The 25,336-nt window shown below is 51.4% G+C and overlaps 4 protein-coding genes across 10 annotated transcripts; 1 reads left to right on the forward strand and 3 right to left on the reverse strand.

Annotated features, from left to right (window-relative positions):
• Positions 1–1,459: 1,459 nt before the first annotated feature.
• On the reverse strand, positions 1,460–5,257 carry TIMM17B (translocase of inner mitochondrial membrane 17B). Of its 2 annotated transcripts, XM_045538070.1 has the most exons (7): positions 5,153–5,257; positions 4,181–4,280; positions 3,360–3,509; positions 3,093–3,156; positions 2,127–2,255; positions 1,929–2,039; positions 1,460–1,837 (listed from the first exon to the last, which is right to left on the reverse strand). In XM_045538070.1, the coding sequence occupies exons 1-7, from the start codon at positions 5,176–5,178 to the stop codon at positions 1,749–1,751; spliced, it is 669 nt and encodes a 222-aa protein (XP_045394026.1). In that variant the 5' UTR covers positions 5,179–5,257; the 3' UTR covers positions 1,460–1,748. The 2 variants fall into 2 exon arrangements, with proteins under 2 accessions (XP_045394026.1, XP_045394025.1); XM_045538069.1 differs by lacking the exon at positions 3,360–3,509.
• A 104-nt stretch (positions 5,258–5,361) lies between these two features.
• On the forward strand, positions 5,362–10,507 carry PQBP1 (polyglutamine binding protein 1). Of its 4 annotated transcripts, none has more exons than XM_045538077.1 (7): positions 5,362–5,511; positions 5,913–5,997; positions 8,566–8,677; positions 8,907–9,019; positions 9,213–9,497; positions 9,719–9,782; positions 10,293–10,507. In XM_045538077.1, the coding sequence occupies exons 2-7, from the start codon at positions 5,931–5,933 to the stop codon at positions 10,447–10,449; spliced, it is 798 nt and encodes a 265-aa protein (XP_045394033.1). In that variant the 5' UTR covers positions 5,362–5,511; positions 5,913–5,930; the 3' UTR covers positions 10,450–10,507. The 4 variants fall into 4 exon arrangements, with proteins under 4 accessions (XP_045394033.1, XP_045394035.1, XP_045394036.1 ...); XM_045538080.1 differs by lacking the exon at positions 5,362–5,511 and adding an exon at positions 5,524–5,734; XM_045538079.1 differs by lacking the exon at positions 9,213–9,497.
• A 61-nt stretch (positions 10,508–10,568) lies between these two features.
• On the reverse strand, positions 10,569–19,724 carry SLC35A2 (solute carrier family 35 member A2). 3 transcript variants are annotated; one of them, XM_045538074.1, is made up of 5 exons: positions 18,403–19,724; positions 16,577–16,759; positions 13,793–13,944; positions 12,130–12,282; positions 10,569–10,843 (listed from the first exon to the last, which is right to left on the reverse strand). In XM_045538074.1, exons 1-5 carry the CDS (start codon positions 18,491–18,493, stop codon positions 10,715–10,717), a joined length of 708 nt encoding a protein of 235 aa, XP_045394030.1. In that variant the 5' UTR covers positions 18,494–19,724; the 3' UTR covers positions 10,569–10,714. The 3 variants fall into 3 exon arrangements, with proteins under 3 accessions (XP_045394030.1, XP_045394029.1, XP_045394031.1); XM_045538073.1 differs by having other exon boundaries at positions 12,130–12,872; XM_045538075.1 differs by lacking the exon at positions 10,569–10,843 and adding an exon at positions 17,001–17,096 and having other exon boundaries at positions 12,111–12,872.
• Positions 19,725–19,813: 89 nt separating this feature from the next.
• Positions 19,814–24,924, reverse strand: PIM2 (Pim-2 proto-oncogene, serine/threonine kinase). The gene is made up of 6 exons (XM_045538072.1): positions 24,373–24,924; positions 24,137–24,246; positions 23,356–23,406; positions 21,614–21,986; positions 21,007–21,183; positions 19,814–20,907 (listed from the first exon to the last, which is right to left on the reverse strand). The coding sequence occupies exons 1-6, from the start codon at positions 24,743–24,745 to the stop codon at positions 20,744–20,746; spliced, it is 1,248 nt and encodes a 415-aa protein (XP_045394028.1). The 5' UTR covers positions 24,746–24,924; the 3' UTR covers positions 19,814–20,743.
• Positions 24,925–25,336: the final 412 nt, after the last annotated feature.

Below are 25,336 nucleotides of genomic sequence, written 5' to 3' on the forward strand. Positions count from 1 at the left end.
CTGAAGATGGGAACAGGTAGAGGCCGCTAAGGGCCGGGAACCTGTCCACAGTAAGGGGCCTGCGGGGGCGGAGCCCATTTGGAGGGGACCAGGAAGAGACCGTGGAGACTGCACTTCCCATAAGCCCGAGTCGCCGTACGGAGGAGGCGGGGCCTGCAGCAGCCTAGGGCGGACCTAGCGGGCGGAGCCTGTGGACTCCCGGAAGGGAAAAGCCTGGAGGAATTAGTCGCCGGCGCTTGATAGGAGCCCGTGGAGACCTGGAGATACAGGGGGGATGAGGCCCTGGAGGGGCAGGGGCAGCTGAAGGACCCAGAAGGGGCGGGACCAAAGGAGGCAGTGGATCTGAGAGACTGTGGGTCTGACTGGCACCCTGGCCCCAGAGGCGTGCCTGGTGCTGCTGCTGGAGTGCCTGTGGAGGCAGGGTTCCAGGCCCCGGCCTTGCCTCTGCTCTGCTCTCCCCAGGCCCTTGGTCAAGTGGCCTCGCAGTGCCTGGTACTGAGTGGCTCAAGCAGGAGGTGTTGCAGCTGTCATCACTCTGAGGATCCCCAGGCCTTGAGAGGCCCAGGGACTCAGCCTTTGTATCCCTATGGACCAGTTTTACACAGAATGGGTAGGCGTTTCCACCTGTTTGCAATGGCTTGTGTGAAAGGGACAAGTTTTATGTCTCCCATGAGGCCATTTGCCACTGGACCAATTAGCAGAGGAAACCATTGACTCCTCAGATAGCTTTTGTGCCTCCCTGTGGCATTTGCACCTCAGGGGAGACAATGTTGCCCCACCCATGGAGAGGTCTGCACAGAAATGACAGCATTTGGAGCTGATTTCCATCCAGAGAAATCCTGTAACTCCCCTACCCTAAAATGAAAACTCACTTCTGGTTATTTTGTGGCTGTCCTTAAAAAAAACTGACAACACTGAGCATAGGAGAGCAGAAAAGTGTCTCTGTGACAGAAGGGGAGACTGACACAGGGCACCTTCTTTGGGGACCCCGGGTCTCCCTGACCTCTATCTTCCATCCCAGGTCCATAGTGAGGCCACATGTTGGGGGATAATCTTCACAAATGCAGTGACAAGTATCCAGAAAGAAAGGGCTCCTTCTGAGGTCAGATTTCCCAGCCTTGGCAATGGGGGCTTGTGGAGGAGGGGTCAGGGTATTGGTGTGCATGTATGAAGGTCAGGGGTGCAACATGCAGGACCACCCCCACCCTCAGCAATCGGGTGTTCACTCACTTCTTTCCCAAGTCTGTTCCTCTGTCTGCTCATGATGCATCACTTGGCCCCACATACCCTTATTCATATATTCATTCATTCTCCCTTCCTGCTCATTCATTCCACAGATAGTTACTAAAGCCCACTTGCTGTGAGACTCCAAGTCCTAGGGCTTTCAAGTCCCTACAGAGGGCTCTGTCCCTTATCCTGAAGAGGGGTCCCCATGGGCAGCTCAAGGAGTCCATACACAGACATTTCAAAACTGGCTTTAAATACTCATCAGGGTGCCACACAAAGGAGCTGGGGTGAGCTTGTTACATGTAAGTGTGGGGCTGGGGTGCCCTGAGAGAGGAAAAAGGGGACCCATCTGTCAGGGCAGCTGGGGTGCCCCACCCCCACCCTGGGACAAGGGAGCACAGTAGAAGCCCTCTCTGGAGGGTCCCAGGGCTAACTGGGAGCCAGCCCTCCCTTCGAGGTAGATCAGCGGGGAGGGAAGTGAGGAGCAGCTCCCATGGTGGCGGTGGCAGGCGGTGGCTTCTTCAGTGGTATTGCTGATAGCTGGGATAGCCTGAGGCCGGGCTACCCTCCTTAGGGGTTAGCTGGCTGGGATCCTCCAGGAACGGGGGCGCTGGAGAAGGGAGAATCAGGTGAGGATGGGCGGAGGAGGCTAGGCAGAGCACTTCCCACCTCTCCCTGACCATCGCCCACCAGGTACTTACCATTTCGGAACTGCTGGGCTGTGTAGCGAGTGAGGAGGATGCCAACACCTTCGATGAGGGCCAACAGGATGCCCCCCATCATCGCTGAGCCCATCATGGCCAATGGGCCACCTGAAGGAGTGAGGGGGCAGAGAGACAGAGGTGAGGGCAGGCAGAACAGGGTGGAAGGGGTTGGGGTCAGGGTCAGGGGTCACTCACTGCGGGCAGCCAGCACAGCCCCGGTCAATGCTCCACTGGTGATGGAGTTCCAGGGATCCTCCTTGCCCCGCAGCCGCACCAGGCCACAGTCAATGGTGGAGAACAGCCCCCCCCACACTGCAAAACTACCTGTAGGGAGAGCAAGGCCCAATTAGTGTTCCTGGGAAATCCCAAGAATCCACATCTCAGGGTCTGGGGGCTTCCAAGGCTTGAATGCTCTGGCCAAGAACAGGGAAGAAAAACCCAGACACAACAGCAGGACAGCAAACTCCCAGGGAATATTCCCTGTCCGTTCCCATCCTGTGGTAGCTCCTGCTTCAAGCAGACTAGAATCAACATCGACATTCCCTTTACCTTCATAGAGAGTTGACAAGTGTTTAGAAGCAGATTTTGTCTTTATATGGCTTTTAACAGAGCAACTTTGATCTTCATAAATCACCACATAGAGTTGGAATTCTGATCTTGGTTTCAGGGAGAAGGAAACAGGTTTAGGAAAGCCAGTTAATGATAGTTAAAATGTTTACTGAGGGCTTACTGTGTGCCAGGACCTGTTTGAGGTACTGTGTGTTATTTGACGTCTGCAATTTTAAATGAGTTGTATTATTAAAGTGTTTAGCATAGCAACCAATACTTAGTAACACGTAAGTTACATGAACTACAAAATTACTAATGAGGTGGTTACTGTTACCATTACCCCCAGGTTACAGAGTTACAGATGAGGTTCAGAGAGATTAAGCCACTTGCTCAAGGTTACCAAGCAGGGAAGAGCCAGGGCCTGGATCTAAACTCGAGAATCTACATTCTTACCCTTCCATATTAAATTGTTGGAAAATGTCACCCACCCTGGGAAGTCCCAGGCAGAGTTGGGGCTAGAATCTGGATGCCCAACTTGTAGTCTAGAACCAAAGGATCAACCACCCCCAACTTTGCCATCACATCTCCTATGTCTCCCCAAGCTCCTCTCACCTCCAATCTGGGGGGCTCGGATCCTCACAGCATTGACACTACCTCTCAGCCGGTGCCGAATTCCCTGGGAAAAGTAAGGAAGGGAGTCAAGGAAGGGTTTCTAGCTTTTTAGAGAAGAAAGGGGATGGGAGACCTGTTAAGGGCATCAGGGGTATAGATGTGGAGAAGCAGCCAAGAACTAGGGGTCTGGAGAGTACCCCAACATGGGTATTTTCAGAGCTGGGTTGAGAAGTTCCAATTCATTCATTCAATGATTAATGAGCACTTACTATATGCCAGGCACCATGCTTTATGCAGGGATACAGCAGTGGACAAGGTAGATCTGGTCCTTGCCCTCTCAGAGCTCACATTATAGTGGGAGAGACAGATCGTGAGCAGGGTTAAGATAAACAAGATAGTTTCAGACAGCAATATGCACTCTAGAGGAGATAGGATGAAGAGATATGATTGTGGCTGAGGAGTCAGGAAAGGCCTCTTGGAGGAGGGAGCATTTGTGCTAAAACCTTGAAAATGAGAAACTTGGGCAAAGATCTAGGAAAGAGGAGTTCCAGTAGTCAAGGGAAGATACAGGGATAGATATATAAATTGCAGAGACCTTGGCAAATGGATGGCATTTAAAGCCATGACATTTGATGGGATCTTCTGGGGAGGAGGGTTGGTCAGAGAAAGAGACAGAGTTGCTTATGTTAAATTAAGAGGATTTTCTCAACTTTAAGGCTGTCCTCCCTCTGCCACTTAAACTCCTGTAACTTCCCTCTATCTATGTTTCTGAGCTAGAATCTGCCTCTAGATAAAATCTGTCTGGCTTTGCACACATATTTAAGATTTGGTGATGACTGTTTTGACAGCACAGCATTTCCACAGAGAAACCCCAGTTGGGTGTGTGTGTAGAGGGGTGGGAAACAGAGGCCATGTTTGTAGTTCCCCCCAAACCCCAGATGCAGGAGCCAGGCCTGGCACATAGTAGGTGAGCAAGCACCAGAATGAATAAGTGCATGTGACTGCCAGCTCCAAGCAGTTTGCAGAGCAGTATCCCGTGTGGGCAAGACAGCTGACCCCCGTACCACCCGGAGGAAAGCAGGACTCACAACTGGGGCATTGCGGAAGCCCTTGATGGCCTGGAAGACTCCACCACCAATGACACCCATAGTGAAGGCTCCACCACAATCATCCACAATTCGCCATGGGCTGCAAGCAGGAAGGGAAGGATGGGGTTAATGTGAGCCCCCCCACTCACATGGACTCTTTCTAACTGGGAGAAACTAAGTCACCCGGATGGGAAGTTCATGCGTGGGAAGAAACACTTCAGATAACAACGACCTAGTCCAGTCTCTTTTTTCCCCCTCATTAAAATGAGAAATTGTGCAAAAGGGGGAAAAATTTGCCCTTGTCCACCCCTCCCCTTCACAGCCAACCAAGGAATCGGCCACCTGCTTTACTACTATCAAAGATGAAATGAATATACAAGCAAAGAATTGACACGTTTCTGTAAGCGCTACAGAAGTCTAAACTGCGTTACTGTTATTAAAGCAGGACGGGGTTGGACCCCTTCTCCAACGGTCAAGTCCAACCAAGTCCCGGCCCTTTCCCCTTTTTAAATCTGGCGCAACTGGGAAAAACCAAGAGCATTTCGTGGGGAGGACCCACCACCCCCTCCTTGCCCTCAATCGGCTTATCCGTTCCCCGCCCCCACCAACAAAAGCGACATGGGAAAAACCACGCGTGGTAACTCTGGGGATTTCCGTTCGACGCCACACCAACCCCTGGCCGGAATGGGTTCGACCAGCGTTTCTCTTCGTTAACAAGGAGGGACTAGGAGATAGAAAGTCAGGGGAAATGTGGCGGGGTTCGTCCTGTACCACACCTCTAGGCACACAGTTTTGGCCCCTCTTAACGGAGCCTGAGTGGGAGGAAACAAGTGGGGGGAGCGGAAGGAAATAAGTTTCTGAGTCCCCCGAGTCTAAGACGTGGCACTGTGTGGCCGGTGCCTCCCCGCCCGCCTCCCACAGCTGGCTTTGGCGCCGCAGCAACAATCCCGATGTCTGTGCCCACAGCCGTACCAAGGCTCCCGAGCGTACTCCTCCATGGCGCCGGCGTCCGGCCGCGCAGTCAGGCCCAACCTCAGCCGGGCCACTCCCCCAGTGTAAACGCACAGAGGCGTCTGAGCGTTCCACCAATTCCAGGACAATGATTGGGTAGCTTCGTCAATGGCCGGCCAAAGGCGCACTCTCATTGGCCACCCAGGCTTGTGTCACGTGTTCACTGCAGCCTGAGTGTCGCCCAGTTACTTCTAGGCTCGGGGACAGGGGACCTCACTCTGTGCTTTGAGAAAAGAAGTCGTGTGGTTCTGACGACCTTAGCGGCGATAAGAGAGTGGCGGCTAGTCTGACAGCTTTCCATTACCTGCACGACTGTATTGGTAATGCCGGGGTGGGCACAACTTTTTGGAGCTGGAGGAGGTGCTGCACTCCGTTCCCCCGTCCCAGCGCTTTGGTTCCTCCCTCTTGGTAGTCTTTGGAGGACATTGGGTGAGCCCATTTCTAGGGCGCGGGGGAGCTGCGGTTGGCCCCTTCGGCAATGGGCGGAGCCTGGGCCTGGGCGAGGAACTGGGTCCTGGTGCACCAGGTCTCCAGAGGCGGTTGGTGAGTTTCGATGATATTGCCACCTATGTCTTCCATTTTTTAGTGCGTATGTTCCACCCGCCCAGCTACTGGTGCAGTTGGATAGGTGGGGTCAGATGAGTACTTGCTGGGAGAAGGCGCTTGGTTACAGGATCCTCATCTGAGCTGGTTTTCAGTCCGTCTGTCTGTCTATCCCTAGGTCTGTCTGCTACCAGCTATGCCGCTACCCGTTGCACTGCAGACCCGCTTGGCCAAAAGAGGCATCCTCAAACATCTAGAGCCTGGTGAGACAGCTAAGAGCAGATGGCCCTACCATGTGCCAGGCTTGACAGGCACTTTGTGCTTGATACTGATGCTTGATACCTAGCATGGGCCTACTGTGCACCAAGCAGTCGGGTGGTGGGCATTTCATTGTTAACAATATGGACTCCTGACATCCATCCCTACAGTGTGCCACGCACTGTGTAAGGGGCGCAGGGGGATGAGGGGATAGGTAGTTCATCCTTAACAATAGACAGCTGATGCCTATTTTGGGCCTACTATATGCCAGGTTCAATCCATGGGGGTGATTACATAGCATCTAATAGGAAGGATAGCTGACATCTACTGCAGTCTCCTATGTGCTAAGTACAGGCAGGATGTTGCCATTTTGAAATACATATTATCAGTATAATAGATACTGTGGCGACAGGCATTATAGTGGTAACATTTGAACTTATTGTTCTCCATATTAATAGCTGACATGTATTTTGGGCTTACTAAGTGCCTGCCATACACATTATGGTTAACAGTATAAAATGATAGGATCGGCCGGGCGCGGTGGCTCACGCCTGTAATCCTAACACTCTGGGAGGCCGAGGCAGGAAGATCATTTGAGCTTAGGAGTTCAAGCCCAGCCTGAGCAAGAGTGAAACCCCGTCTGTACTAAAAAAATAGAAAGAAATTAGCTGGATAACTAAAAATATGTAGAAAAAATTAGCCAGGCATGGTGGCGCATGCCTGTAGTCCCAGCTACTCGGGAGGCTGAGGCAGTAGGATGGCTTGAGCCCAGGAGCTTGAGGTTGCTGTGAGCTAGGCTGATGCCACGGCACTCACTCTAGCCTGGGCAACAGAGTGAGACTCTGTCTCAAAAAAAAAAAAAAGTGATAGGATCTATCATTTAGGCCTACTGTGCTGCTGGCTGCTAATTATACCTTATTGTCAATAATACTAAAAGCTGGCATCTTTTTAGGGCTATGGTGTGCCCTGGAAAATGTATCTTATTGTCTTCTTTATTTTTATTTATTTATTTTTTTGAGACAGAGTCTCACTCTGCTGCCCGGGCTAGAGTGAGTGCCGTGGCGTCAGCCTAGCTCACAGCAACCTCAAACTCCTGGGCTTAAGCGATTCTACTGCCTCAGCCTCCTGAGTAGCTGGGACTATAGGCATGTGCCACCATGCCTGGCTAATTTTTTTTTCTATATATATTTTTAGTTGGCCAGATAATTTGTTTCTATTTTTAGTAGAGACGGGGTCTCGCTCTTGCTCAGGTTGGTCTCGAACTCCTGACCTCGAGTGATCCGCCCGCCTCGGCCTCCCAGAGTGCTAGGATTACAGGCGTGAGCCACCGTGCCCGGCCTCTTATTGTCTTCTTAATGATAACTGACATCTGTTACAAGCCTACTGTGTGCCAGGCATAGACCATGTGGTTAATAATACTGACAGTGATCACTGATATTTCTTTCTTTTTTTTTTTTTTTTTGAGACAGAGTCTCACTTTGTTGCCCGGGCTAGAGTGAGTGCTGTGGCGTCAGCCTAGCTCACAGCAACCTCAAACTCCTGGGCTTAAGCGATCCTCCTGCCTCAGCCTCCTGAGTAGCTGGGACTACAGGCATGCGCCACCATGCTCGGCTAATTTTTTTTTTCTATATATATTTTTAGTTGGCCAGATAATTTGTTTCTATTTTTAGTAGAGACAGGGTCTCGCTCAGGCTGGTCTCGAACTCCTGACCTCGAGCGATCCACCCACCTCAGCCTCCCAGAGGGCTAGGATTACAGGCGTGAGCCACCGCGCCCGGCCAGATCACTGATATTTCTTTTAAGCGTACTGAGTACCAGGCCCTGTGCTGATGGCATGTATCTTATTAATAATACTGATGATTATAGCTGCCATCTATTTGATGCCTACTGTGTGACAGGCACTATGCTGTTGCTGGCATATGCATTGCCTTAATTATACCCACAACTGATATCTGCTGTCGGCCTACTGAGGGCCACTGAACTGATGTCTACACCATTTTTATTCCACTGATAGTGACTGACATCTGTTGCAGGCTTATTATGTGTCAAGCCTCAGGAACTGAATAGATTCAGAGCAATGTTTGGATAAATCCCTTGCCATCCAAACTCTTGCTACTCAATATACAGGACTCAGAAACCCTGTAATCACCACATGTGGAAGCAGAATAGATTGGACATATTTTCAGATAAACCCTTTGCTGTTCAAATTCGTTTTATCTAAATAGATATGCATAATGCAGTGTCACATACAATCTGAACTCAGGAACTGAATAGATATGGATAAAATTTTTGATGAATCCCTATCAACTCTGAAACCAGACAGGTCTGAATAACAGTATAACTCATCATCTGAACCCAGAAACAACACATTTAGGTAAATTCTTTTGTAAATCCCCTAATACAGAAATAGTTGGATTTGGAATGTGAGAGATACTTCGTATGTTTCCTGGTGTGCATATGCACATGCACAGTTGTCTTCCACATGTGGTTTGTGTGAACATGAGTGTGCATGTCTGTCCAGGCCCTGGTCCTTAACTGTTATCCTCCTTCTCCCCCTGGCTTTGTTCTGCCAGAACCGGAGGAAGAGATCATTGCTGAGGACTACGATGATGATCCTGTGGACTATGAGGCCACCCGGTTGGAGGGCCTGCCACCGAGCTGGTACAAGGTGTTCGACCCTTCCTGGTGAGCCCGGGTACCTGGGCAGGGGAGTAAGGGCAGCTGACTTCTGACTTTGCCCTTCCTGTGTTGACCCTGGCCATGGGCTATATGGGGGACACAGGGGACAAGATCTGGAGATCCTCCCTGTGGGGACCTGACATGGAGCAGGTATAGGCAGAGACTGGGGAGACAAGAGTTGAGCACACAAGGAGGATATTTGTGCTGACACTCCTTCCTTCCCACTGCCGCACAGCGGGCTCCCTTACTACTGGAATGTGGACACAGACCTCGTGTCCTGGCTCTCGCCACATGACCCCAATTTTGTCGTTACCAAATCTGCCAAGAAGCTCAGAAGCAGTAATGCAGGTGAGTTGGCAGATCCAAGCAAGGGTGCCTTGAGTGATTCTAGCAGTTCTCAGAGAGGGGCCAAATATAGTGGATCAGGGAGGGGTAGGTGAGGCCAGGCAGGCTAAGCCCCAGGCAGGGGAGGTTGTTGAAGGCAGAGGCTGCTGGGTCCTGGGGTGGGAGGAGAAGATCATTTCAAGACTCATGTCCCCAGATGCTGAGGACAAGTCGGACCGCAGCCATGACAAGTCAGACCGGGGCCATGACAAGTCTGACAGGGGCCATGAGAAGCCAGACCGCGGCCATGACAAGTCAGACCGGGGCCACGACAAGTCTGACAGAGATCGAGAGCGTGGCTATGACAAGGTAGACAGAGAGAGAGAGCGGGACAGGGAACGGGATCGGGATCGCGGATATGACAAGGCGGACCGGGAAGAGGGCAAAGAACGGCGCCACCATCGCCGGGAGGAGCTGGCTCCCTACCCGAAGAGCAAGAAGGGTAAGCAGAGCAGGCTGGGGCTCGAGTGAGGCAAGCGAGGTGCCAGGGCACCCACAATGTAAGGAAGCCCTCCCTCGGGTAGGTGCCTGGCCCTGGGCCGGGAGAGGGGTGCTGTGGTGCAAGACAGCCACAGGCTCCATTTCTTCCTGGGGCATTGGGTCAGTGATCAGGAGCTCCTTGTGCCTCGACTGAAGACTTCACCCTGCCACTTGTTTCCACAGTAGCAAGCCGAAAGGATGAAGAGTTAGACCCAATGGACCCCAGCTCATACTCAGATGCACCCCGGTAAGCCACAGCCCCTCAAGAGCTCTTATTTTTTTTTTTTTTTGAGGCAAAGTCTCACTTTGTTGCCCAGGCTAGAGTGCCATGGTGTCAGCCTAGCTCACAGCAACCTCAAACTCCTGGGCTTAAGCGATCCTCCTGCCTCAGCCTCCCGAGTAGCTGGGACTACAGGCATGCACCACTATGCCTGGCTAATTTTTTTTTTCTATATATATTTTTAGTTGGCCAGATAATTTCTTTCTATTTTTAGTAGAGACGGGGTCTCGCTCAGGCTGGTCTCGAACTCCTGACCTCGAGCGATCCACCCGCCTCGGCCTCCCAGAGTGCTAGGATTACAGGCGTGAGCCACCACGCCCAGCCAAGAGCTCTTCTTTTTCCTCATGCTCCTCACTGCACAGGCGAATACCATGCCTCTCCTCCTGTCTCCTTCCCCCATTCCTCAGTCAGGCCTGGCAGGTGGTGGCCACTAACCACATCCCCCAATCCCTCCCCCTGACACTCTGTCCCCTGCAGGGGCACGTGGTCGACAGGACTCCCCAAGCGGAACGAGGCCAAGACTGGTGCTGACACAACAGCAGCTGGGCCCCTCTTTCAGCAACGTCCCTACCCATCGCCAGGGGCTGTCCTCCGGGCCAACGCCGAGGCCTCCCGAACCAAGCAACAAGACTGAATCTTTGCCATCCCCCAGGCCTAGGGTTTCTAATAAAATGCTTCTGTGATCCTGTCCATGAGGCCTGAGCACATCCCTCCTTCCCTCACTCTTTCAAGGTTTCCCAAGCCAGCATGATGCAAAACACATTTTATTTGCAAAAACTCACCTAAGAAATAGTGTGGGGGTGGCAGGGGCTGAGGGCTGAGGTGGGTCGTTACTAGAGAGAGTTTAGTTATGTCAGCCCTGTGTGGGGTAGGGGTGATGGGGACAGGGATTTTGGTGTCTACCTCACCCTACCCCTAATACTGATCAGAGTGTTTGGTCCCAGCTGAGCCAGGGCAAGAAGGGAGAGCGAGGCCAGGCCAACGTCTTCAATCCCAGCAGCTACGAACCCTTCACCTTGGTGAGCAACCTGTGGTGGGAATGAAGAGGAAAGAAAAACAGAACGCTGGGGTGGGCTGGCGGGGGTTTCCTGAGCAAGTGAGGGTGGCAGTAGTGGGGCTGGTAGTCCTTGGGTTAGTATCCGCGGGTCCCCTGGTCAGAAAGCTACACATGGACTAAATAAATACAACATCTTTATTTGGCATCGGGAATCCTGACATTTGTTCATTACAGTTCCTTAGAAAACAAACCAAAATATCAGAACAAATTAATCAAAAATAAAGATCCAATGGCCCTATTTACATATAGCAAAGACAGCCCAGGCATCTCCCATGCACACACCTCCCCCCACCCTGGGATACAGTTAAGGGGTTAATAAGCTTTGGGGAGTGCAGGGGGTGGGTTCCACATTTCAAGTCTAATATAACCCTCCCCACGAAATAAGGGTGCCTCATACAGCCAATAGGGTATCAAGAATGTGATTGGAAGCTTTAGTTTTCCTCTCTGGACATCCCAGAAAATAACCCTGCATCCGGCAACAGACAGTGTCTTAAATTCAATGAAACTCGGCCATTTCAAGGATTTGCCCTCCTTGTTTCCCCACCACACCCTGGATCATTAATGATCTGATTATACCCCAAATCCCAAAACCACTAGAAAATAAACAGCCCCTATGGCACCCTCCCCCAGACAGCCAGCTCTCACCCCTTTCTCTCTCCCTGAGCACTTGAAAGAGGCCAGTCTTCAAGGGTCTCTAAGGGTCTTGGTGTCAGGGAAGCTGCCTCAAGGCCACACAACAGACTGGACTGCTAACATGATCCAATGCGGTGGTGAGGGAGAAGAGAAGGCCTCAAACTATGGGGAAATAACCCCAAAGGTGGGCATTCATATTACTCAAGAGCTGCAGGATTTCTGTCCAGTCTTTCCTTACAAAGGTGGAGGGATTGCTGGGAGGGACTCTCCCAGGCACTGAGAGACAGGACACCTCCAGCAGGGGGACAGACAAAAAAGGCCTTGAATGACAATACCCCCAACCCTATCCCCAAAGAGGTTAGGCTGAGGCAGAGGAGGCAGCTCTAAAAACCCCTCCAGGGGAGGGGGCATCAGCCTACCAGGAAGGGTTTGTATGACACCCAGCCCTAGTCCCATACCGCCTCCAAAAGTCTCCATGACCTGGGAGAAAAGACCATCTTCCAAGTTCAGAGGAGCCAGGCCTCAGTGGTGACTTGGGTCCTGCAGATGCCCAATACCCTCCACCCAGTCCCCCTCCCTGTCCCCCCACCACTGCCAGCCCTCCCTCACTTCACCAGCACTGACTTTGGCAGAAAGGGCTCCGTGATGAGGTCCCCACGGTGGGAAGACAGCTGCGGTGGTGGTGGCTGCCCTGGAGGCTGCTGGTGAATGCAGGGCCCAGAGGTGGAGACGGAGGCAGAAGCGGAAGCTATGGCTTTGGCTGCACCTCGGGGAAGGCTGTAGAGGTAGACGGCACCAATGACGAGCCCAGCGCCAAGGGCAAATAATGGGTCCACGTGGAAGCCAAAGAGGCGAACGGAGGCAACAGTGGACAGCACAATGGACAGGGAGGTGGCAAAGCCCTTGAGGATGTTGTCGGCATACTTGACAACAACAGCCACTAATAGGCCACCGAAGGCCTGGTTGAGCACCACGCCCCAGACGGCAGGCGTGTACCCAAAAAAGAAGCCGCGGCGGGCCACAGCGGTGCCCTCAGCCCACCAGAGCCCCACCAGGCCCAGTGCTGTGCCAAAGAGGCCCAGCTGCAGGTTGCGCAGCCACACGGAGCCTGAACTGCCTTTGAGGATCTTCTCAAAGTAGACACCTGCGAAGCCCGAGGAGAGACAGGAGGCCACGACAGCTGCTAGGCCCACCCCAGGGTTCTGATCCAGTAGCCGTGGGCCTCCCCCACCAGCTTGCTGTGCCTGGACAATGGCGACACCAGTGAAGAGGAGCAGCAAGGAGGCCCACTGCAGCCGGGAAAGGCTGCGGTTCAGCATGAGCACGGAGAACAGGGCCGTGGTCAGGATCTTCAGCTGGTACGTCACCTGTGAGTGGCATGTGGAAGGCACTGAGGGCTGACCTCGACCCCCAACAGGTACACATGGGGGGAAGCACACACTGTGGGCCCCCAGGCACAAAAGAAGGACAGAGTGGCATGGAGGATAATAAAAACAGCAAAAGTAGCCAACCACACTGGCCACTGGCTGAGCTGCACCTAAAGAGCTCTGAGGTCCCTCCCAGAAAGTACACAGAAGGATGGCTGTGCCAGGAAGTCCATATCCTAATCCCATTTCCTGACTGTGTGACCAGGGACAAAGCACTTGCCCTGTCTGAGCCTTGGCATCATCATCTATAAAGTATGGCTGAGTACGGCTGATGTATGTAAAATGCCCGGAAGTAGGCAGTCTTTGTGATAAGGGAAGTCTTGATAGAAATGAATCAACAACTACAACAATGAAGTCAACAAATACACAGTGTTTGCTATGTGCCGGTGTGGGTCTAGGCACTTTACATGAATTAGCTTGTTTAATCCTCACTACAACATACGAAGTGGGCACCATTGTAATCTCCAATTTAAAAATGAGAAAACTAAGGCACAGAGAGGTTAGCTGACTTGCCCAAAATCACACAGCTGGAAAGTAGCAGAGCTGAGATTTGAACCTAGGCAGCCTGGCCTCAGAAGCCAGGCTCTTTATTTCACAGGGCTGCCAATGAAGAGCCTAAATAAGCCTAAAGCTTATCTATCACCAACCAAGGGCTCTTCACAGGTATTGTTCTTTTAATCATCCCAGCATCCCAGTGAGTAGGTATTAATTTTCCATCCCCAATTATCATAGATGAGGAAACTACAGGTTGAGGGAGTTCCAAGGACATTCCAAAGGTGACACAGCCCACCCCCTGCCCCCATACTCTATCCCACAACCCAGCCAGTTCCTCTGGGGCCATGCTGGGCTTTGGGGCTCACCTGGAAAGTGGCAGCTGGCAGGTTGGAGATGGCAACATACTGGAGGTTATTCTGCAAGGTATAGATGAGAGAGGGCACTGCGAGCTTGAGCGTGTCCACATACTGTACCAGGACAGCCTCGTGGAGGAAGAGAACCAGGTGCTTCACATTACCTAGGTGGTAGAAGGAGAGCCTTTTGTGGCACTGACTGCCAGATATGGGGATCCCCTGAAGGCTGGGACCAGGCCTGGCTTCTGTGCCTTCCACTACTCTTAACTCCTTGCACACTGGAATGAAGTCTGTGCTCTCAGTTTTCCCTAGAGTACAACCATGTCTCCAGTAGGCCTTTCTGATACTTAGTTTAATGGCTGCAAAAGAATCATCCCTAATACTGTGTCTGCTAGTCACAGACTACATTTCATTCATCTTAGAGCCCACTCCCTGGCACAGAGCCCCACTCAAAGCACTCAATACAAGTATGCATGATGAAATAATCATCATTACCAGGAGCTTATGAAGTAGAAGCCCTAGGAATAGTGGTGGAAGAGTGTTCCCCACACAGAGGGGAAGTTTAGACCAGACTTTTGGACTTATCCTAGCTCTTTACTGACCTGGAATGCGCCTGAGGGCAGGGGCCATCTCCCCCTCACCTGCCCTAGCCCTGCCACATGGATGAATTCAGGCTTGCCCATTAAGCAGAAGTCTGGATGGAACCCGCTCTAATGAATAAATAAGAATGATTTCCTATGTGATAAGGCCTTTGCAAAGCTCTCCTCACTTTCTTGCAGTTCATCTTTTAAGTCTTAGCTGAGTGTCACTCCTCAGGGAAAACCTCCACAACCACTGCATGAGGTTATCCCAGGAACTCCTGCTGATGCTCATTCACAAACCCTGTCCTTGTCCTTTGTGGCACTAATCCCAGGAGTCATTACTGGTCTCTAACCTCTAATTTTCCAGGAGTCAGAAAGGTAACCTGGTATATATACCACATATTTTATAACAAAGAAGGAGCTGCCACACCATAACCAGGCACCGTTCATATTTCCACAGTGAATTGTGTGAATACTCATGCCAAATGAGAAAAATAACACAAATATACAAAGAGCCCCATATCAGGTCAGGCCACGTTTTACCACCAAACTAATTCAGGGGGAAAAATGGGGGAGAGGGGTTTGAAATCATGGCTAAGAGATGAAGGCCTGTGATTAAGTCTGGAGTTATTATTCCCATCTCAAACAACAGCCCTGTGAGGACAAGATGCCTATCTGCACTATTAACACATCCACCTCCACAGCTCAGGGCCTGAGGCACAGTGTTCACTCCTACAGTGTTTACAGAGTCCATCAAGAAGAAAGCTGCTGCCTAAACTGCTGCCTCCCAGGGGCCCCGGAGTTAACAAGTGGGTAACAACGTTTTCTTCAATGCAAACACCTAGGGCAGAGGTGCAAAATTCATCTGTATCCTTTACATATGCAAGACCTTTACAGAAAAACAACTGCACAACATTTCAAGTAGAAGGCCTTCCGGGAGATGTTTAAATTAACAGATAAACCCAACTCCCAATTTACAGGAAATGTATAGGACAGAAGAATGTTAAATGATACCACAGGGAGGCAGTCAGCAAAATCCAGACTACCTAAAAGTCTACAAGACAAATGACCTGCTTCAACAAATTAATTGCAAAGAGAATAAAAAGCTGGAGGGGAACCTAGAGATGAACAGATTTAGGAAATGTCAACCAATTACAAAACACTGACCCTATACACATTTTTAAAAACTCTTATGACATTTAAGAAATCATTATAAATTTAAATGTTGACTGGATATTTATTAATTCTTTGAATTATTATTTTTGATGTATGATTCTTAGGTATTATACTTATTTTTTTTTCAAAAATATGTACCAAGACATTTATTCAAGTTAATAAGGGGGGGCCCGGTGTGGTGGCTCCTGCCTGTAAGCCTAGGACTTTGAGAGGCCAAGGCGGGAGATCCCTTGAGGTCAGGAGTTCCAGACCAGCCTGGGTGGGAGTGAGACCCTGTGTCTAACAGAAAAATAAGCCAGGCATGGTGGCACGTGCCTGTAGTCCCAGCTACTTGGGAGGCTGAGGCAGGAGGATTGCCTGAGCCCAGGAGTTTGAGGTTGTGGCGAGCTATGATCACGCCACTGCATTCTAGCTGGGGCAAAAGAGTGAGATCCCGTCTCAAACAAACTAAAATGATAAAAAGGGGGGGATTTACTCTCAAACAAACTAAAACGATAAAAAGGGGGGGATTTACATCAAAATAGTGATTACTTCATGTGAGATTTACTTCAAAATACTAAGGGGGTAGGTCTGTAGATACATATATAGATTAGCAGTGAGTGAATAATCAATCATTGATACTATTTAATGGCAGAGTGGCCATGAATTGATAATTGCTGACTCTGGGGGATGGTTACATGCATATTTTACTATTTTATTATTCTTTCCTATTTTTGTATATGTTTGGAATTCTCCATAATTAAAAGTTAAGCGTAAATAAATAAATCACTACATAAGTGTCCCATACTACATAATAGGCACAGACAGCTCCCAGAGTGTTAGGGCTATAAAAGTGTAGATGCAGTTACTTCTAGCTGGAGGAACAAGGTCAGCTGCACTTATATACTTCCCAGGCAGGGTCACAGAGAGAGATGCTCCCCCAGCAGCAGACCCTTCATGTGGGGACACACACACACACACACACACACACACACACACACACACACACACACGGAGTGTCACCCACCAACCCAAGCATAGCCCCCTCCCTGGCTTGTACCTCTCTTCTGTGCGAAGAGCAGCAGCAGGCAGGTGAGCCCTTTAAGCACTTCGGCCATGACCACAGCGGTGGTGGCAAAGAAGCGGTCGCCAGGCAGGGTACGGGCGTAGCGGATGCTGAGGATGAGGGAGGCATTCTGGACTACCAGCACAGCTAGGGATATGTACTTGAGGCGCCGGTGAGCTGGAAAGAACAGAAAGGGCAAGGGGGAATGAGGTCAGAGGCTGCTGGGGTACAGCCACACCACCAGCCACCCAATCTCCTTTCTCAACCAGGATTATCCTAGCCACTGCCACTTCCTTCCTCCCTTTGCCCGCCCGCCCTGACCCACTGAGGGTCTGACCCCTACTTGCTTCCACTGGCTCAGCCACAAGCAGGAAGAACCAGAAAGGGAGAAGTGGGCCCCACCCTGTCCATCCCATACCTGGAATTCTTGCTGAGGTATCAGGAAATGGCTGGGGCAGGCCCTGGACAGGGGCCTGGGCTGCCTCTCTCTCCCTCCCCTGAGTGAGAAGCAACTCTTCCCCAGGCAGAATACCACAACTACATTTTCAACATTTACTGAGTGCTTATTGTGTGTACCTATCACATCGTTGGGCTAAGGGATTTATATGGATTACTTCAATAGACTCATATCGCTCTGATCTCCAAAAGAACTATGAAGATTCCCATTTTATGGATGAACAAACTGAGGATTTATATGAAATGATGCTCCTGTTTAACGAGGGACTGTCCCATGTAAAGACTAATACACCAATACAGGGAATGAGACCATTGTATAAGGTATGTCCATCCCCTAAGGAATGGTCTTTCATCCAAAAAGTGATTCCATTCTGTCACACTCAGAATGGTCTACATCCCATATGGAATGCCCCTTCCCACATTCAGAATGGTCTCTCAACTCCTCCCTCCTATGACAAGTGATTCCTCTTGACCCAGAATGGTCTAACAAATATAAGAAATGATTTCCCCATTTTCCCAGGGATTGAACCTCATATAACGAATGATTACCCTAATGAGAATGGTCTATATCCCTCAACCATAAAAGGAAATATTTCCCTATACTCTACATGGTCTGTCCTCCCACCACCGCACAGCCCCCTCCCCAGCCAAGGCATTATTTCTTGTTCTACTCATACTTACAATGAACTCTCTCTGCTATAAGGAAGGACCTGGCACCCTCAAGATGTTCTTTCTCCATCATGTAAGGACTGGCCCTCCCACCCCAACATACAATGAACTCTACCTCCATTAGGAAGGGACTCTCCAGAACGGTCCAGTCCCCATATAATGAAAGACACCCTCATCCTCAAAATGGACCCTCTCTAGTCATAAGGAAGGACCCACCCCACCCTAACTCATTCACAATAGCTCCTCTCCCTTTATAAAGGAACCATTACCCTCAGAATAGTTTCTCCCTTTATAAGGAAGAACTCCCACACCGTCAGAATGGTCTCTCCCTTCCTTAAGGAAGGACCCCACAATCTCAGAACGGTCTCGGTGATCTTATAGCCTCCCCTAAAGGAAATATCCTCCACACTGACAATGGTCTCTACCTTCCATATGCGGAAGGACCCCCCAATCACCCTTAGAATAGTCTCTTTCCCACCCCCAACACACTCAGAATGGTTCGTTCCGTCCTCCCTTCCCCCCTTCCACACACACACACACACACACACACACACACACACACACACACACACACGACACAGAGATCGGTCCACACGGGATGCTTCCTTCCTCTCACTTCAGTGAGGAACGTTCCCGACCCCCACCGACCCCGACCTCCATCCTGCCGCCGACTGCTCGGCCACAGTCTGTCTCACCCGCGCTTGTAGTGCCAGGCTCCAACACCCCCGCCGAGACCGCCCCGGGCCCGGGCGCCGCGGTGGAACCGCCAGCCCCAACCGCTGCCATGTTGGCACCTGCCCGGCCCGTCCCCTCGGCAACAGCAGGCAACTTCCGTGTCCGTCACTTCCGCTTCCGGGCCTCCGAGTTGGGGTGGGGTGCGAACCGGGATGGCCAGGGTGCTGGCTTTCCTTGTCCGCTGCTAAAAGCTGAATCTAAAACAGTGGCCTCGGGATTCCCAAATTCCGTTGGACGGGAAAACAGGAGACACGGCCGGGTCAGCCTCCCACCGTCTTTACAGAGCCTCATTGGTCCGTTCTTGTTATTAGACCCGCCCTCGTTTTGCCGTTCATCCGCCTCATTGATCCCGCTTTCCCTATCACCCGCCCATCGTGTCTCCTGACCTCATTGGTTCAGCTACTCCTTTTCTATCTCGGCTCTTCATTGGCACCTTCTTCAGATGGCAACTCCCTCTCCGCATCAGAAACTCCTAGGTTTTTCCTGGTTGGACTAAAGTTCCTTTCCCCTCTCCCAACGAGGCCCCAGCCCCTGGAGAGCCTATGGGCATCTCGTGCGGGACGAGAGACCTCGAGAGAGCGGGGCAGGTGAGGAAGTACTGGGTGAGGCAGCAGGTGGACGCGAGGGTCACGCAAGTAAGCTAGCAGATAAAAGCAGACGCAGGTGAGGATGAGCAGATGAAAAGGCAAAGGAGAGTTAAGACCGAGGGAAGGGAGGAGGACAAGTGAGTCACCATTGAGGGTGGAAAAGAAATGGGAAGTAGGCAGGTGAGAGGTACAGTTAGCATTTAAAAACAGGGCAAGATAGGGGACAACTGAGACCAGGACAAGTGAAACCAAGACAGAATAGAGCAAGGCAGTTAAGAGTTGGGGAGATGAGGGATGAGTATGTAAGGGGAAGACAAAGGGAGAGGGCAAAAAATAAGGGCAAAACAGGTGACTACCGTGGACATTATCCAAAAAGAACTATAAGATTCCAGTCAGCTCTCAGCGACTGCCCCACCCTCAGCAGTGCTCTGAAAAGGCTTTTCTTCTCCAAAAGGAAAAGGATTTCTTCCCTCCCCTGGAACTGGGGAGAAGGTAGTTTATCCTGACTCTGAACTAGCAAATCTTTGAGGATGTGCCCTAAACATCTTAAATGTCTACAATATCTCCAACAGAGCCCTTCTGCATGTACTGTGTGCTACATAAGAGCTGGGGGAAAAATCAAGTTTTTGTGGTCCAGCTTCAATGAACCCATAAAAGTTCTTTAGGATGGGAACATAAGACTGAAGCTTCCCAAGGACAACAGAAAGGTGTAATCCATTTCCCTCTTGGGTCAGCATCTGGTATATGCTCCACAAATACCTTACATTCACAAATGGCCAGCCGCTTGTGATTCTATTACTTTTATTAAATAGTGGGTTTCCACACATGGCTTTTTAAATAATCCAGGCAGAGGGAGAAGGGAGAAGAGGGCACACTTGGAGCTCCCCTTCTCCTAATATGTAAGTATTTACATTTTAGCAACTGGACAATATTGGCTCAGGAGGAGGCAGCAAGAATCTGCAAAAAAGTTAGGGAGGGAGACCCAGGAGAACAAACAGCAAAACTTATTTCCCCTAGCCCACCCCCCCCAAATACCATCCATCCCATCCTAGTCTCTGGTGGTGTCAGGTGGTGTCCATCTCCCATTTCTTCCCAAATCAAGGAAGTAAGGTTCTTCTCACCAGAATAAGAGCACTTGGGATAACAAAGTAGGATCCCCTCACCAAAAAGAACCCTGGGATTAACAATAGGGCATTACCTCCCCCAGAATAAGCAATCCTGGGCTGAGGTAGGCAAGCAGCTTAACCCAATGTGGGACCCTACGCTAGGGGAAATGATCCCTTTGCTAAAATAAAAACTACTGGGGTATTAGAAGGAAAGCACCCTTGCCCAAATAAGAGCGTGTGAACTAAGTTTGTGTGGTGGTAGTAGGTAGGAGGTGCCAGTGAAGGGGTGATAAGTAATCAGAATAAGAGTCCCGGGGCTTAGAATGGAACTAACTTGACCCAAATAAACATCGTTAGCAAAATGAGAAGCAAGAAGTCCCCCCTCCAGAATAAGGGACCACTGGTTCTGGGAGGAAGGCTCCTTCACAGAATTGGGATGGGGACTGGGTAGACTTGGCTTACGTTGTCTTCTAACCCCTGATCCCCAATCCCTGACCTTAGTAATACTGGATTTTTAATGACCTGTAAAACCAGGTTAATGAGTGTCCATCTATCCCTGCAGCATGGCCATGGGACGGCTATTCTGACCAGTGGGCTCTTGACCAGGCCTAGGGCAGCAAGGACCAGGCCAAAGGGGCGGGGCCTCCTTCGGGGGGATTGAGGGGTGCCTCCTCAGCTGGTGTTTGCATCCAGGGGTCCAGCAGGATCTCCTCCAGTGAGGGCCTGGAAGAGGGTTTGGGGGCCAGGCACCGGCGGATTAGGGCACAGCAGTCTGTGGGTCAAGAAGCACAGGGAAGATTAGCAGTCAGTAGGAGGTACCAGTACCTGGGAGGTATGAAATCTTCTGGGCTGGGGTCAAGTAGGGCCTCACCTGGGGAAACATGGGCAGGGAACTGAAGCTCAGCATCCAGAATCTCCTGGTCCCTCTCGAAGGGAATGTCTCCACACACCATGTCATAGAGGAGGATACCCAGTGACCAGACAGTAGCTGGGACCGCATGGTACTGGTGTCGAGAGATCCACTCTGGAGGGCTGTACACCCTTGTCCCTGCACACAAGCCACTGTTAGACCACTCCCACCACCCCACGCTACCCAGGAAGTATGGTCCCCTCACTATAATTAAGAGCACTCACTGTAAGAGCAGGGTACCCTCACAGAATAGTAGCTTTTAAAATATAACAGCAGGGGCCCATCATCAGAAAAAAGAGCAGCTATAATAACATCAGAGTCCCCACAAAAGAATAAAAGCACTTAAAAGCAACAGTTAGGATCCCCTTACCAGAAAAAGAAGGCTCAGGATATAACAGGATCCCCTCACGAAAATAAAGGCCTCAACAAGGTTAGGGCACTGTCAGAAGATGGACTTTAACCAAAGGCAAGGGCAAGAATCCCCAGTATTAGGTATCAGTACAGACACCCTCTACTAGAAGTCAAAAGGTAAAAACAATCCCCCCAAAGAGACTTAGGGAAACCTTACCATCAAAGTCAGTATAAGGTTCATCATGAAGCAGGGCACCTGAACCAAAATCAAGGAGCTTGACACAGTCCCGGCGGAGGTCTATCAGGATGTTCTCATCTTTGATGTCGCGATGGACAACTCCACGGGCATGGCAGTGTTGGACAGCTGCTACTACCTGGCCAAAGAAGCAGCGGCTTCGGACTTCACCCAGCGGGCCTTTCTCTGTGATGTAGTCAAAGAGATCCTGCGCCGGCAAAGGCCGCTCAAGGACCAGCATGAAGCCTTCTTGTGTCTCAAACCAGTCAAGCAGGCGGATGATGCCAGGGTGCCCACCGCCTGCACCCACCTTCCACAGCAGTGCCACTTCCAGTGGGCAACTCACTGAGTCTGACTGGAGGTCGGGTGAGAAGCAGGTAAAGAAAAGAGAAGGCAAATGTCAGCCCAGTGGCTGAGGCTGACTTCTCACCTAAGCTCAAGTCATAGCCTCTTGGACTCCTGTGTACTTCCCTTCCTGTGCCTCAGTTTCTTTGTCTTAAGGACTCAAACAGTCATTGAGAGGGTCAATTGAGAAGAGCCTACACATATCCACATCTGGCATGTAGTAGGCAATCAGTAAATATTTGAATAAATCAAAATGGTTCTTAACAAAAGACCTTTGGCAGAAGTAGCACTATTCTGTAACATTTTTTCTGTTGTGTTCACTGACATTTTCTGAGAGATTAGAATGGTATCTTACACACAGTAGGTGCTCAATGTTTGTTAAACAGATGAAGGCACTCTATAGCATAGGATCTGATAAGGAGTTAGCACCCAATAAACACTATTGTTTAACAGTTTGTTTTGTTCACTGACATACCTGAAGCACTAGAACAGTGCCTAGTAATAGGGTAGGGCTTAATAAATATCTGTTAAATAGATGAAAGCAATTAGTAGAAAAAAACCGAGCACAAAATGAGTTCTGAATAAATATGGTGTAATATTCTGCCAAGTGCCTACAATTGTGCCTGGCATATAGGAGGTGCTCAATATATACTTGTTAAATAGCTGAGGGATTAATTGCAAAGGTCCTGGCACAAAGCAAGAACTCAGTAAGTGTTATCATGTAATATTTTGTCACTGTCACGTAGCACCTAGAACTGCTCAGTAAAACGCATAAATGTTACTGGCCACAAAAGCCCCTCTCCCGACTCTAGAAGCCCCGTGCAGACACACTGACGGCCAGAAGCAGTCTTATTGCCTGAGGTGGAGCCCTCTCCCGGTCAGGCCGCTGACTTGCACAGCCGCAGACCGGTTTTCTCACGAAGCAAAAACTCCGATACTGCGCAGGCGCGCCCTCTCCCTCTGGGTCCCACGGCCTGCGCAGGCGCAATTTTCCAAGGGCCCGCCAGGGGGCGCTCCCAACCCTACAACTTGCCCAGACCCGCCCTGATGTCCGTTAGCGCTCTAACTGCAGGAGAGAAGCAGCCACCATCACCATGGCAACCAGTGACCTCTGCCCCTCTTTCCCCACCAGCATGCCCTGCGGGCAGTCCCCAAAGCAGTGTTTGGAAGGAGAATGATAAAGGAGAGAACCAAGGGCTCTAGGGGGAATTGGGGTGAATCAGAATTGTATGTCTCTCCAAGGGAATAAACATGGGCCGGTAGGAGTGTTCTCACTGTTACAGGGCCCAGGGAGTCATACATCCACTGGAAAAGCAAGGGGGTGAATTCGTCGTCAACGATGGAGGAGACAGGCCAGCAAGGACTCCAAAGATACTCACCAAGGTGGACCAGCCCAGCACACGGCTCCGGGGAATCACTTTGATGGCCACCTAGAAAAGAGGGCCGGGGTAAGGGGGCCAGCAGGTGACCCCCAGATTCCTCCTAGTTTAGACCTTCTGCCCACCTCTAGTGCCCCTCCATCAGCCAGCATGCTAGTCTTTCTGGTCCCCAACCACACCACCCTACAACCCATAATGAGCCAAAGCTTCTCCCCCGCCCTCCAAGTCCCCAGAACCAAGTTCATCTCTCCTACCATCCTTTCCCTTGTTGGGCTCTCCTTTCTCAGGCCATCAGGACCCCTCACCCCGAGTCCAGAGTTCTATATTTCCTGGCATCTCAAGCCCTCAATCTTCCTATTTAGCTCCAGGACACTGCAACTCTATACCAGGATTCTGGTCCTCACGACATCAAACCGGACATCTACCTCCCCAAATCCCCCAAATCCCAGATCTAGGTCCCCACCTTCACATACACGGACCCAAACACACACACACACACACACATATCCTCTAGATCCCGGGGTCTAAAGTCCTCATGACTCCCACTTCCCAGTTTAACTCTCTGAACCTCCAGAATTCCTGCCATGAAAGTCCCTACCCCCCCCACACCCACCTGGACCGCCACACACACAAACACACACACACACACACACCCCTAGCAACCCGGATCCTGGTCCTTACGACCCTACTGCACACGTTGCAGGCTTACTCCCCGGCCAAACGGCATCCCAGGACCCCCGCCACACACACGTGACCCTCCCAAGACCCTTGTGGTGGATACCTGGAGTCGGTCTGTGACGCGGTGTCCCGCGAAGACGGTGCCAAAGCCCCCCTTGCCCAGGAGGGGGCCGAGTCGGTACTCGGCCTCGAACGCTTCCCGATCCTTGCCTCCTACGCAGGCGGAGGCGAGGAAGTCAGGGTGGCGGCGTGCTGAGCCCGGCCGCGACTCCCTCCCCCGCGCCGCCACCCACCTTCCAGCCCACCCCGCCTGGCCGCAGTAGGGGAGGCTATGCTCACCTGGCGGCGACGTGGGGGTCACGGGGGGCGCCGAAGGCCCCTGCAGAGGCTTGGTCAACATGGAGGAGGCGCTGCGCAGATTGAGTCCGCTGAATCCGCTGAGCCCGCAGGGCGTGGACGCCCGGGGCAGCGCGGCCGGGGAGCCAGGACTGGGGGGCGCCAGGGTGGAAGGCAGGGAAACTGGTGGCCCAGAAGCGCCCGCAGACAGCGCAGCCTTAAGATTCACCGCGCGCGCCAGCCCAACGCTACTGAGCCGGGGCACGCGCCTCCCGGGAGAGTCACCCTGGGCGACAGCCCCGCCCACCTGACTTTGATCAATCCGGACGCGGCACCTGCTGTACCCCAGCCAATCGGAGCCAGCCCTTATTTGCATACCACCCTCAACGTTTCAAGTGCTCCCTTATGCAAATACACGCCTGGTTCTTCCGAGGAGGCGGGGCCTGCATGCAAATAAGGGGGCGCGAGGTGGGGCACACATGAAGAGGAAACCTTTTCTGGGAATCCCTCTGCAGCAACCGCGTTTGTTTTGGTTGTTGCGCTGCGCTGTTGTTGTTGTTGGTGGTGGTAGTGGTGTGTGTGTGTGTGTGTGTGTATATATACACTTAAAAATTAACTGCGCAGCCTCCTTTCCTAGGAAGTTGGTTTGCCGCCGTTGCGAGATTAGCGTAGAGATAGCGCCAGGCCCGGCTTCTAAGAATTCGAGCCTGTGGCTATCCAGGACCCCTGTCTCCAAGGATGTTTCTCACCCTTCACCGGAGTCCTCCAGGCTACTGGCGGCCTTCATTCTGAAACTGAAGCCAGGGCCCTAGAAGAATCTGTCCAGTAGCCAGGGAGGGGTAACCCCCCCCCAACCACGGCTAGGGCGAGGGTGGGGGAGGACGCCAGGATGGGGGCGGGGGTGGGGGAGGATGCCAGGACGGGGGTGGGGGTGGGGAAGGACGCCAGGATGCGGGTGGGGGTGGGG

Source organism: Lemur catta, chromosome X (genome assembly GCF_020740605.2).
Source record: "Lemur catta isolate mLemCat1 chromosome X, mLemCat1.pri, whole genome shotgun sequence".
Taxonomy (NCBI): Eukaryota; Metazoa; Chordata; class Mammalia; order Primates; family Lemuridae; genus Lemur; species Lemur catta.

Coding starts and splice junctions, on each gene's coding strand:
- TIMM17B (XM_045538070.1), bottom strand. CDS start 5,178: ATGGAGGAGTACGCTCGGGAGCCTTG. Junction 2,256..3,092: donor CCGAGCCCCCCAGATTGGAG/GTGAGAGGAGCT, acceptor CTCTCCCTACAG/GTAGTTTTGCAGTGTGGGGG. Junction 2,040..2,126: donor GGCTGTGCTGGCTGCCCGCA/GTGAGTGACCCC, acceptor TCACTCCTTCAG/GTGGCCCATTGGCCATGATG.
- PQBP1 (XM_045538077.1), top strand. CDS start 5,931: ATGCCGCTACCCGTTGCACTGCAGACCCGCTTGGCCAAAAGAGGCATC. Junction 9,020..9,212: donor GCTCAGAAGCAGTAATGCAG/GTGAGTTGGCAG, acceptor TCATGTCCCCAG/ATGCTGAGGACAAGTCGGAC. Junction 9,498..9,718: donor CTACCCGAAGAGCAAGAAGG/GTAAGCAGAGCA, acceptor TTGTTTCCACAG/TAGCAAGCCGAAAGGATGAA.
- SLC35A2 (XM_045538075.1), bottom strand. CDS start 18,493: ATGGCAGCGGTTGGGGCTGGCGGTTCCACCGCGGCGCCCGGGCCCGGG. Junction 17,097..18,402: donor GCCTGGCACTACAAGCGCGG/GTGAGACAGACT, acceptor TGCCTGGGGAAG/AGTTGCTTCTCACTCAGGGG. Junction 12,873..13,792: donor TGCCAGCTGCCACTTTCCAG/GTGAGCCCCAAA, acceptor TGCCACTCACAG/GTGACGTACCAGCTGAAGAT.
- PIM2 (XM_045538072.1), bottom strand. CDS start 24,745: ATGCAAATAAGGGCTGGCTCCGATTGGCTGGGGTACAGCAGGTGCCGC. Junction 24,247..24,372: donor GACCCCCACGTCGCCGCCAG/GTGAGCATAGCC, acceptor CCGCCTGCGTAG/GAGGCAAGGATCGGGAAGCG. Junction 20,908..21,006: donor CCCTGCCCATGTTTCCCCAG/GTGAGGCCCTAC, acceptor CTTGACCCACAG/ACTGCTGTGCCCTAATCCGC.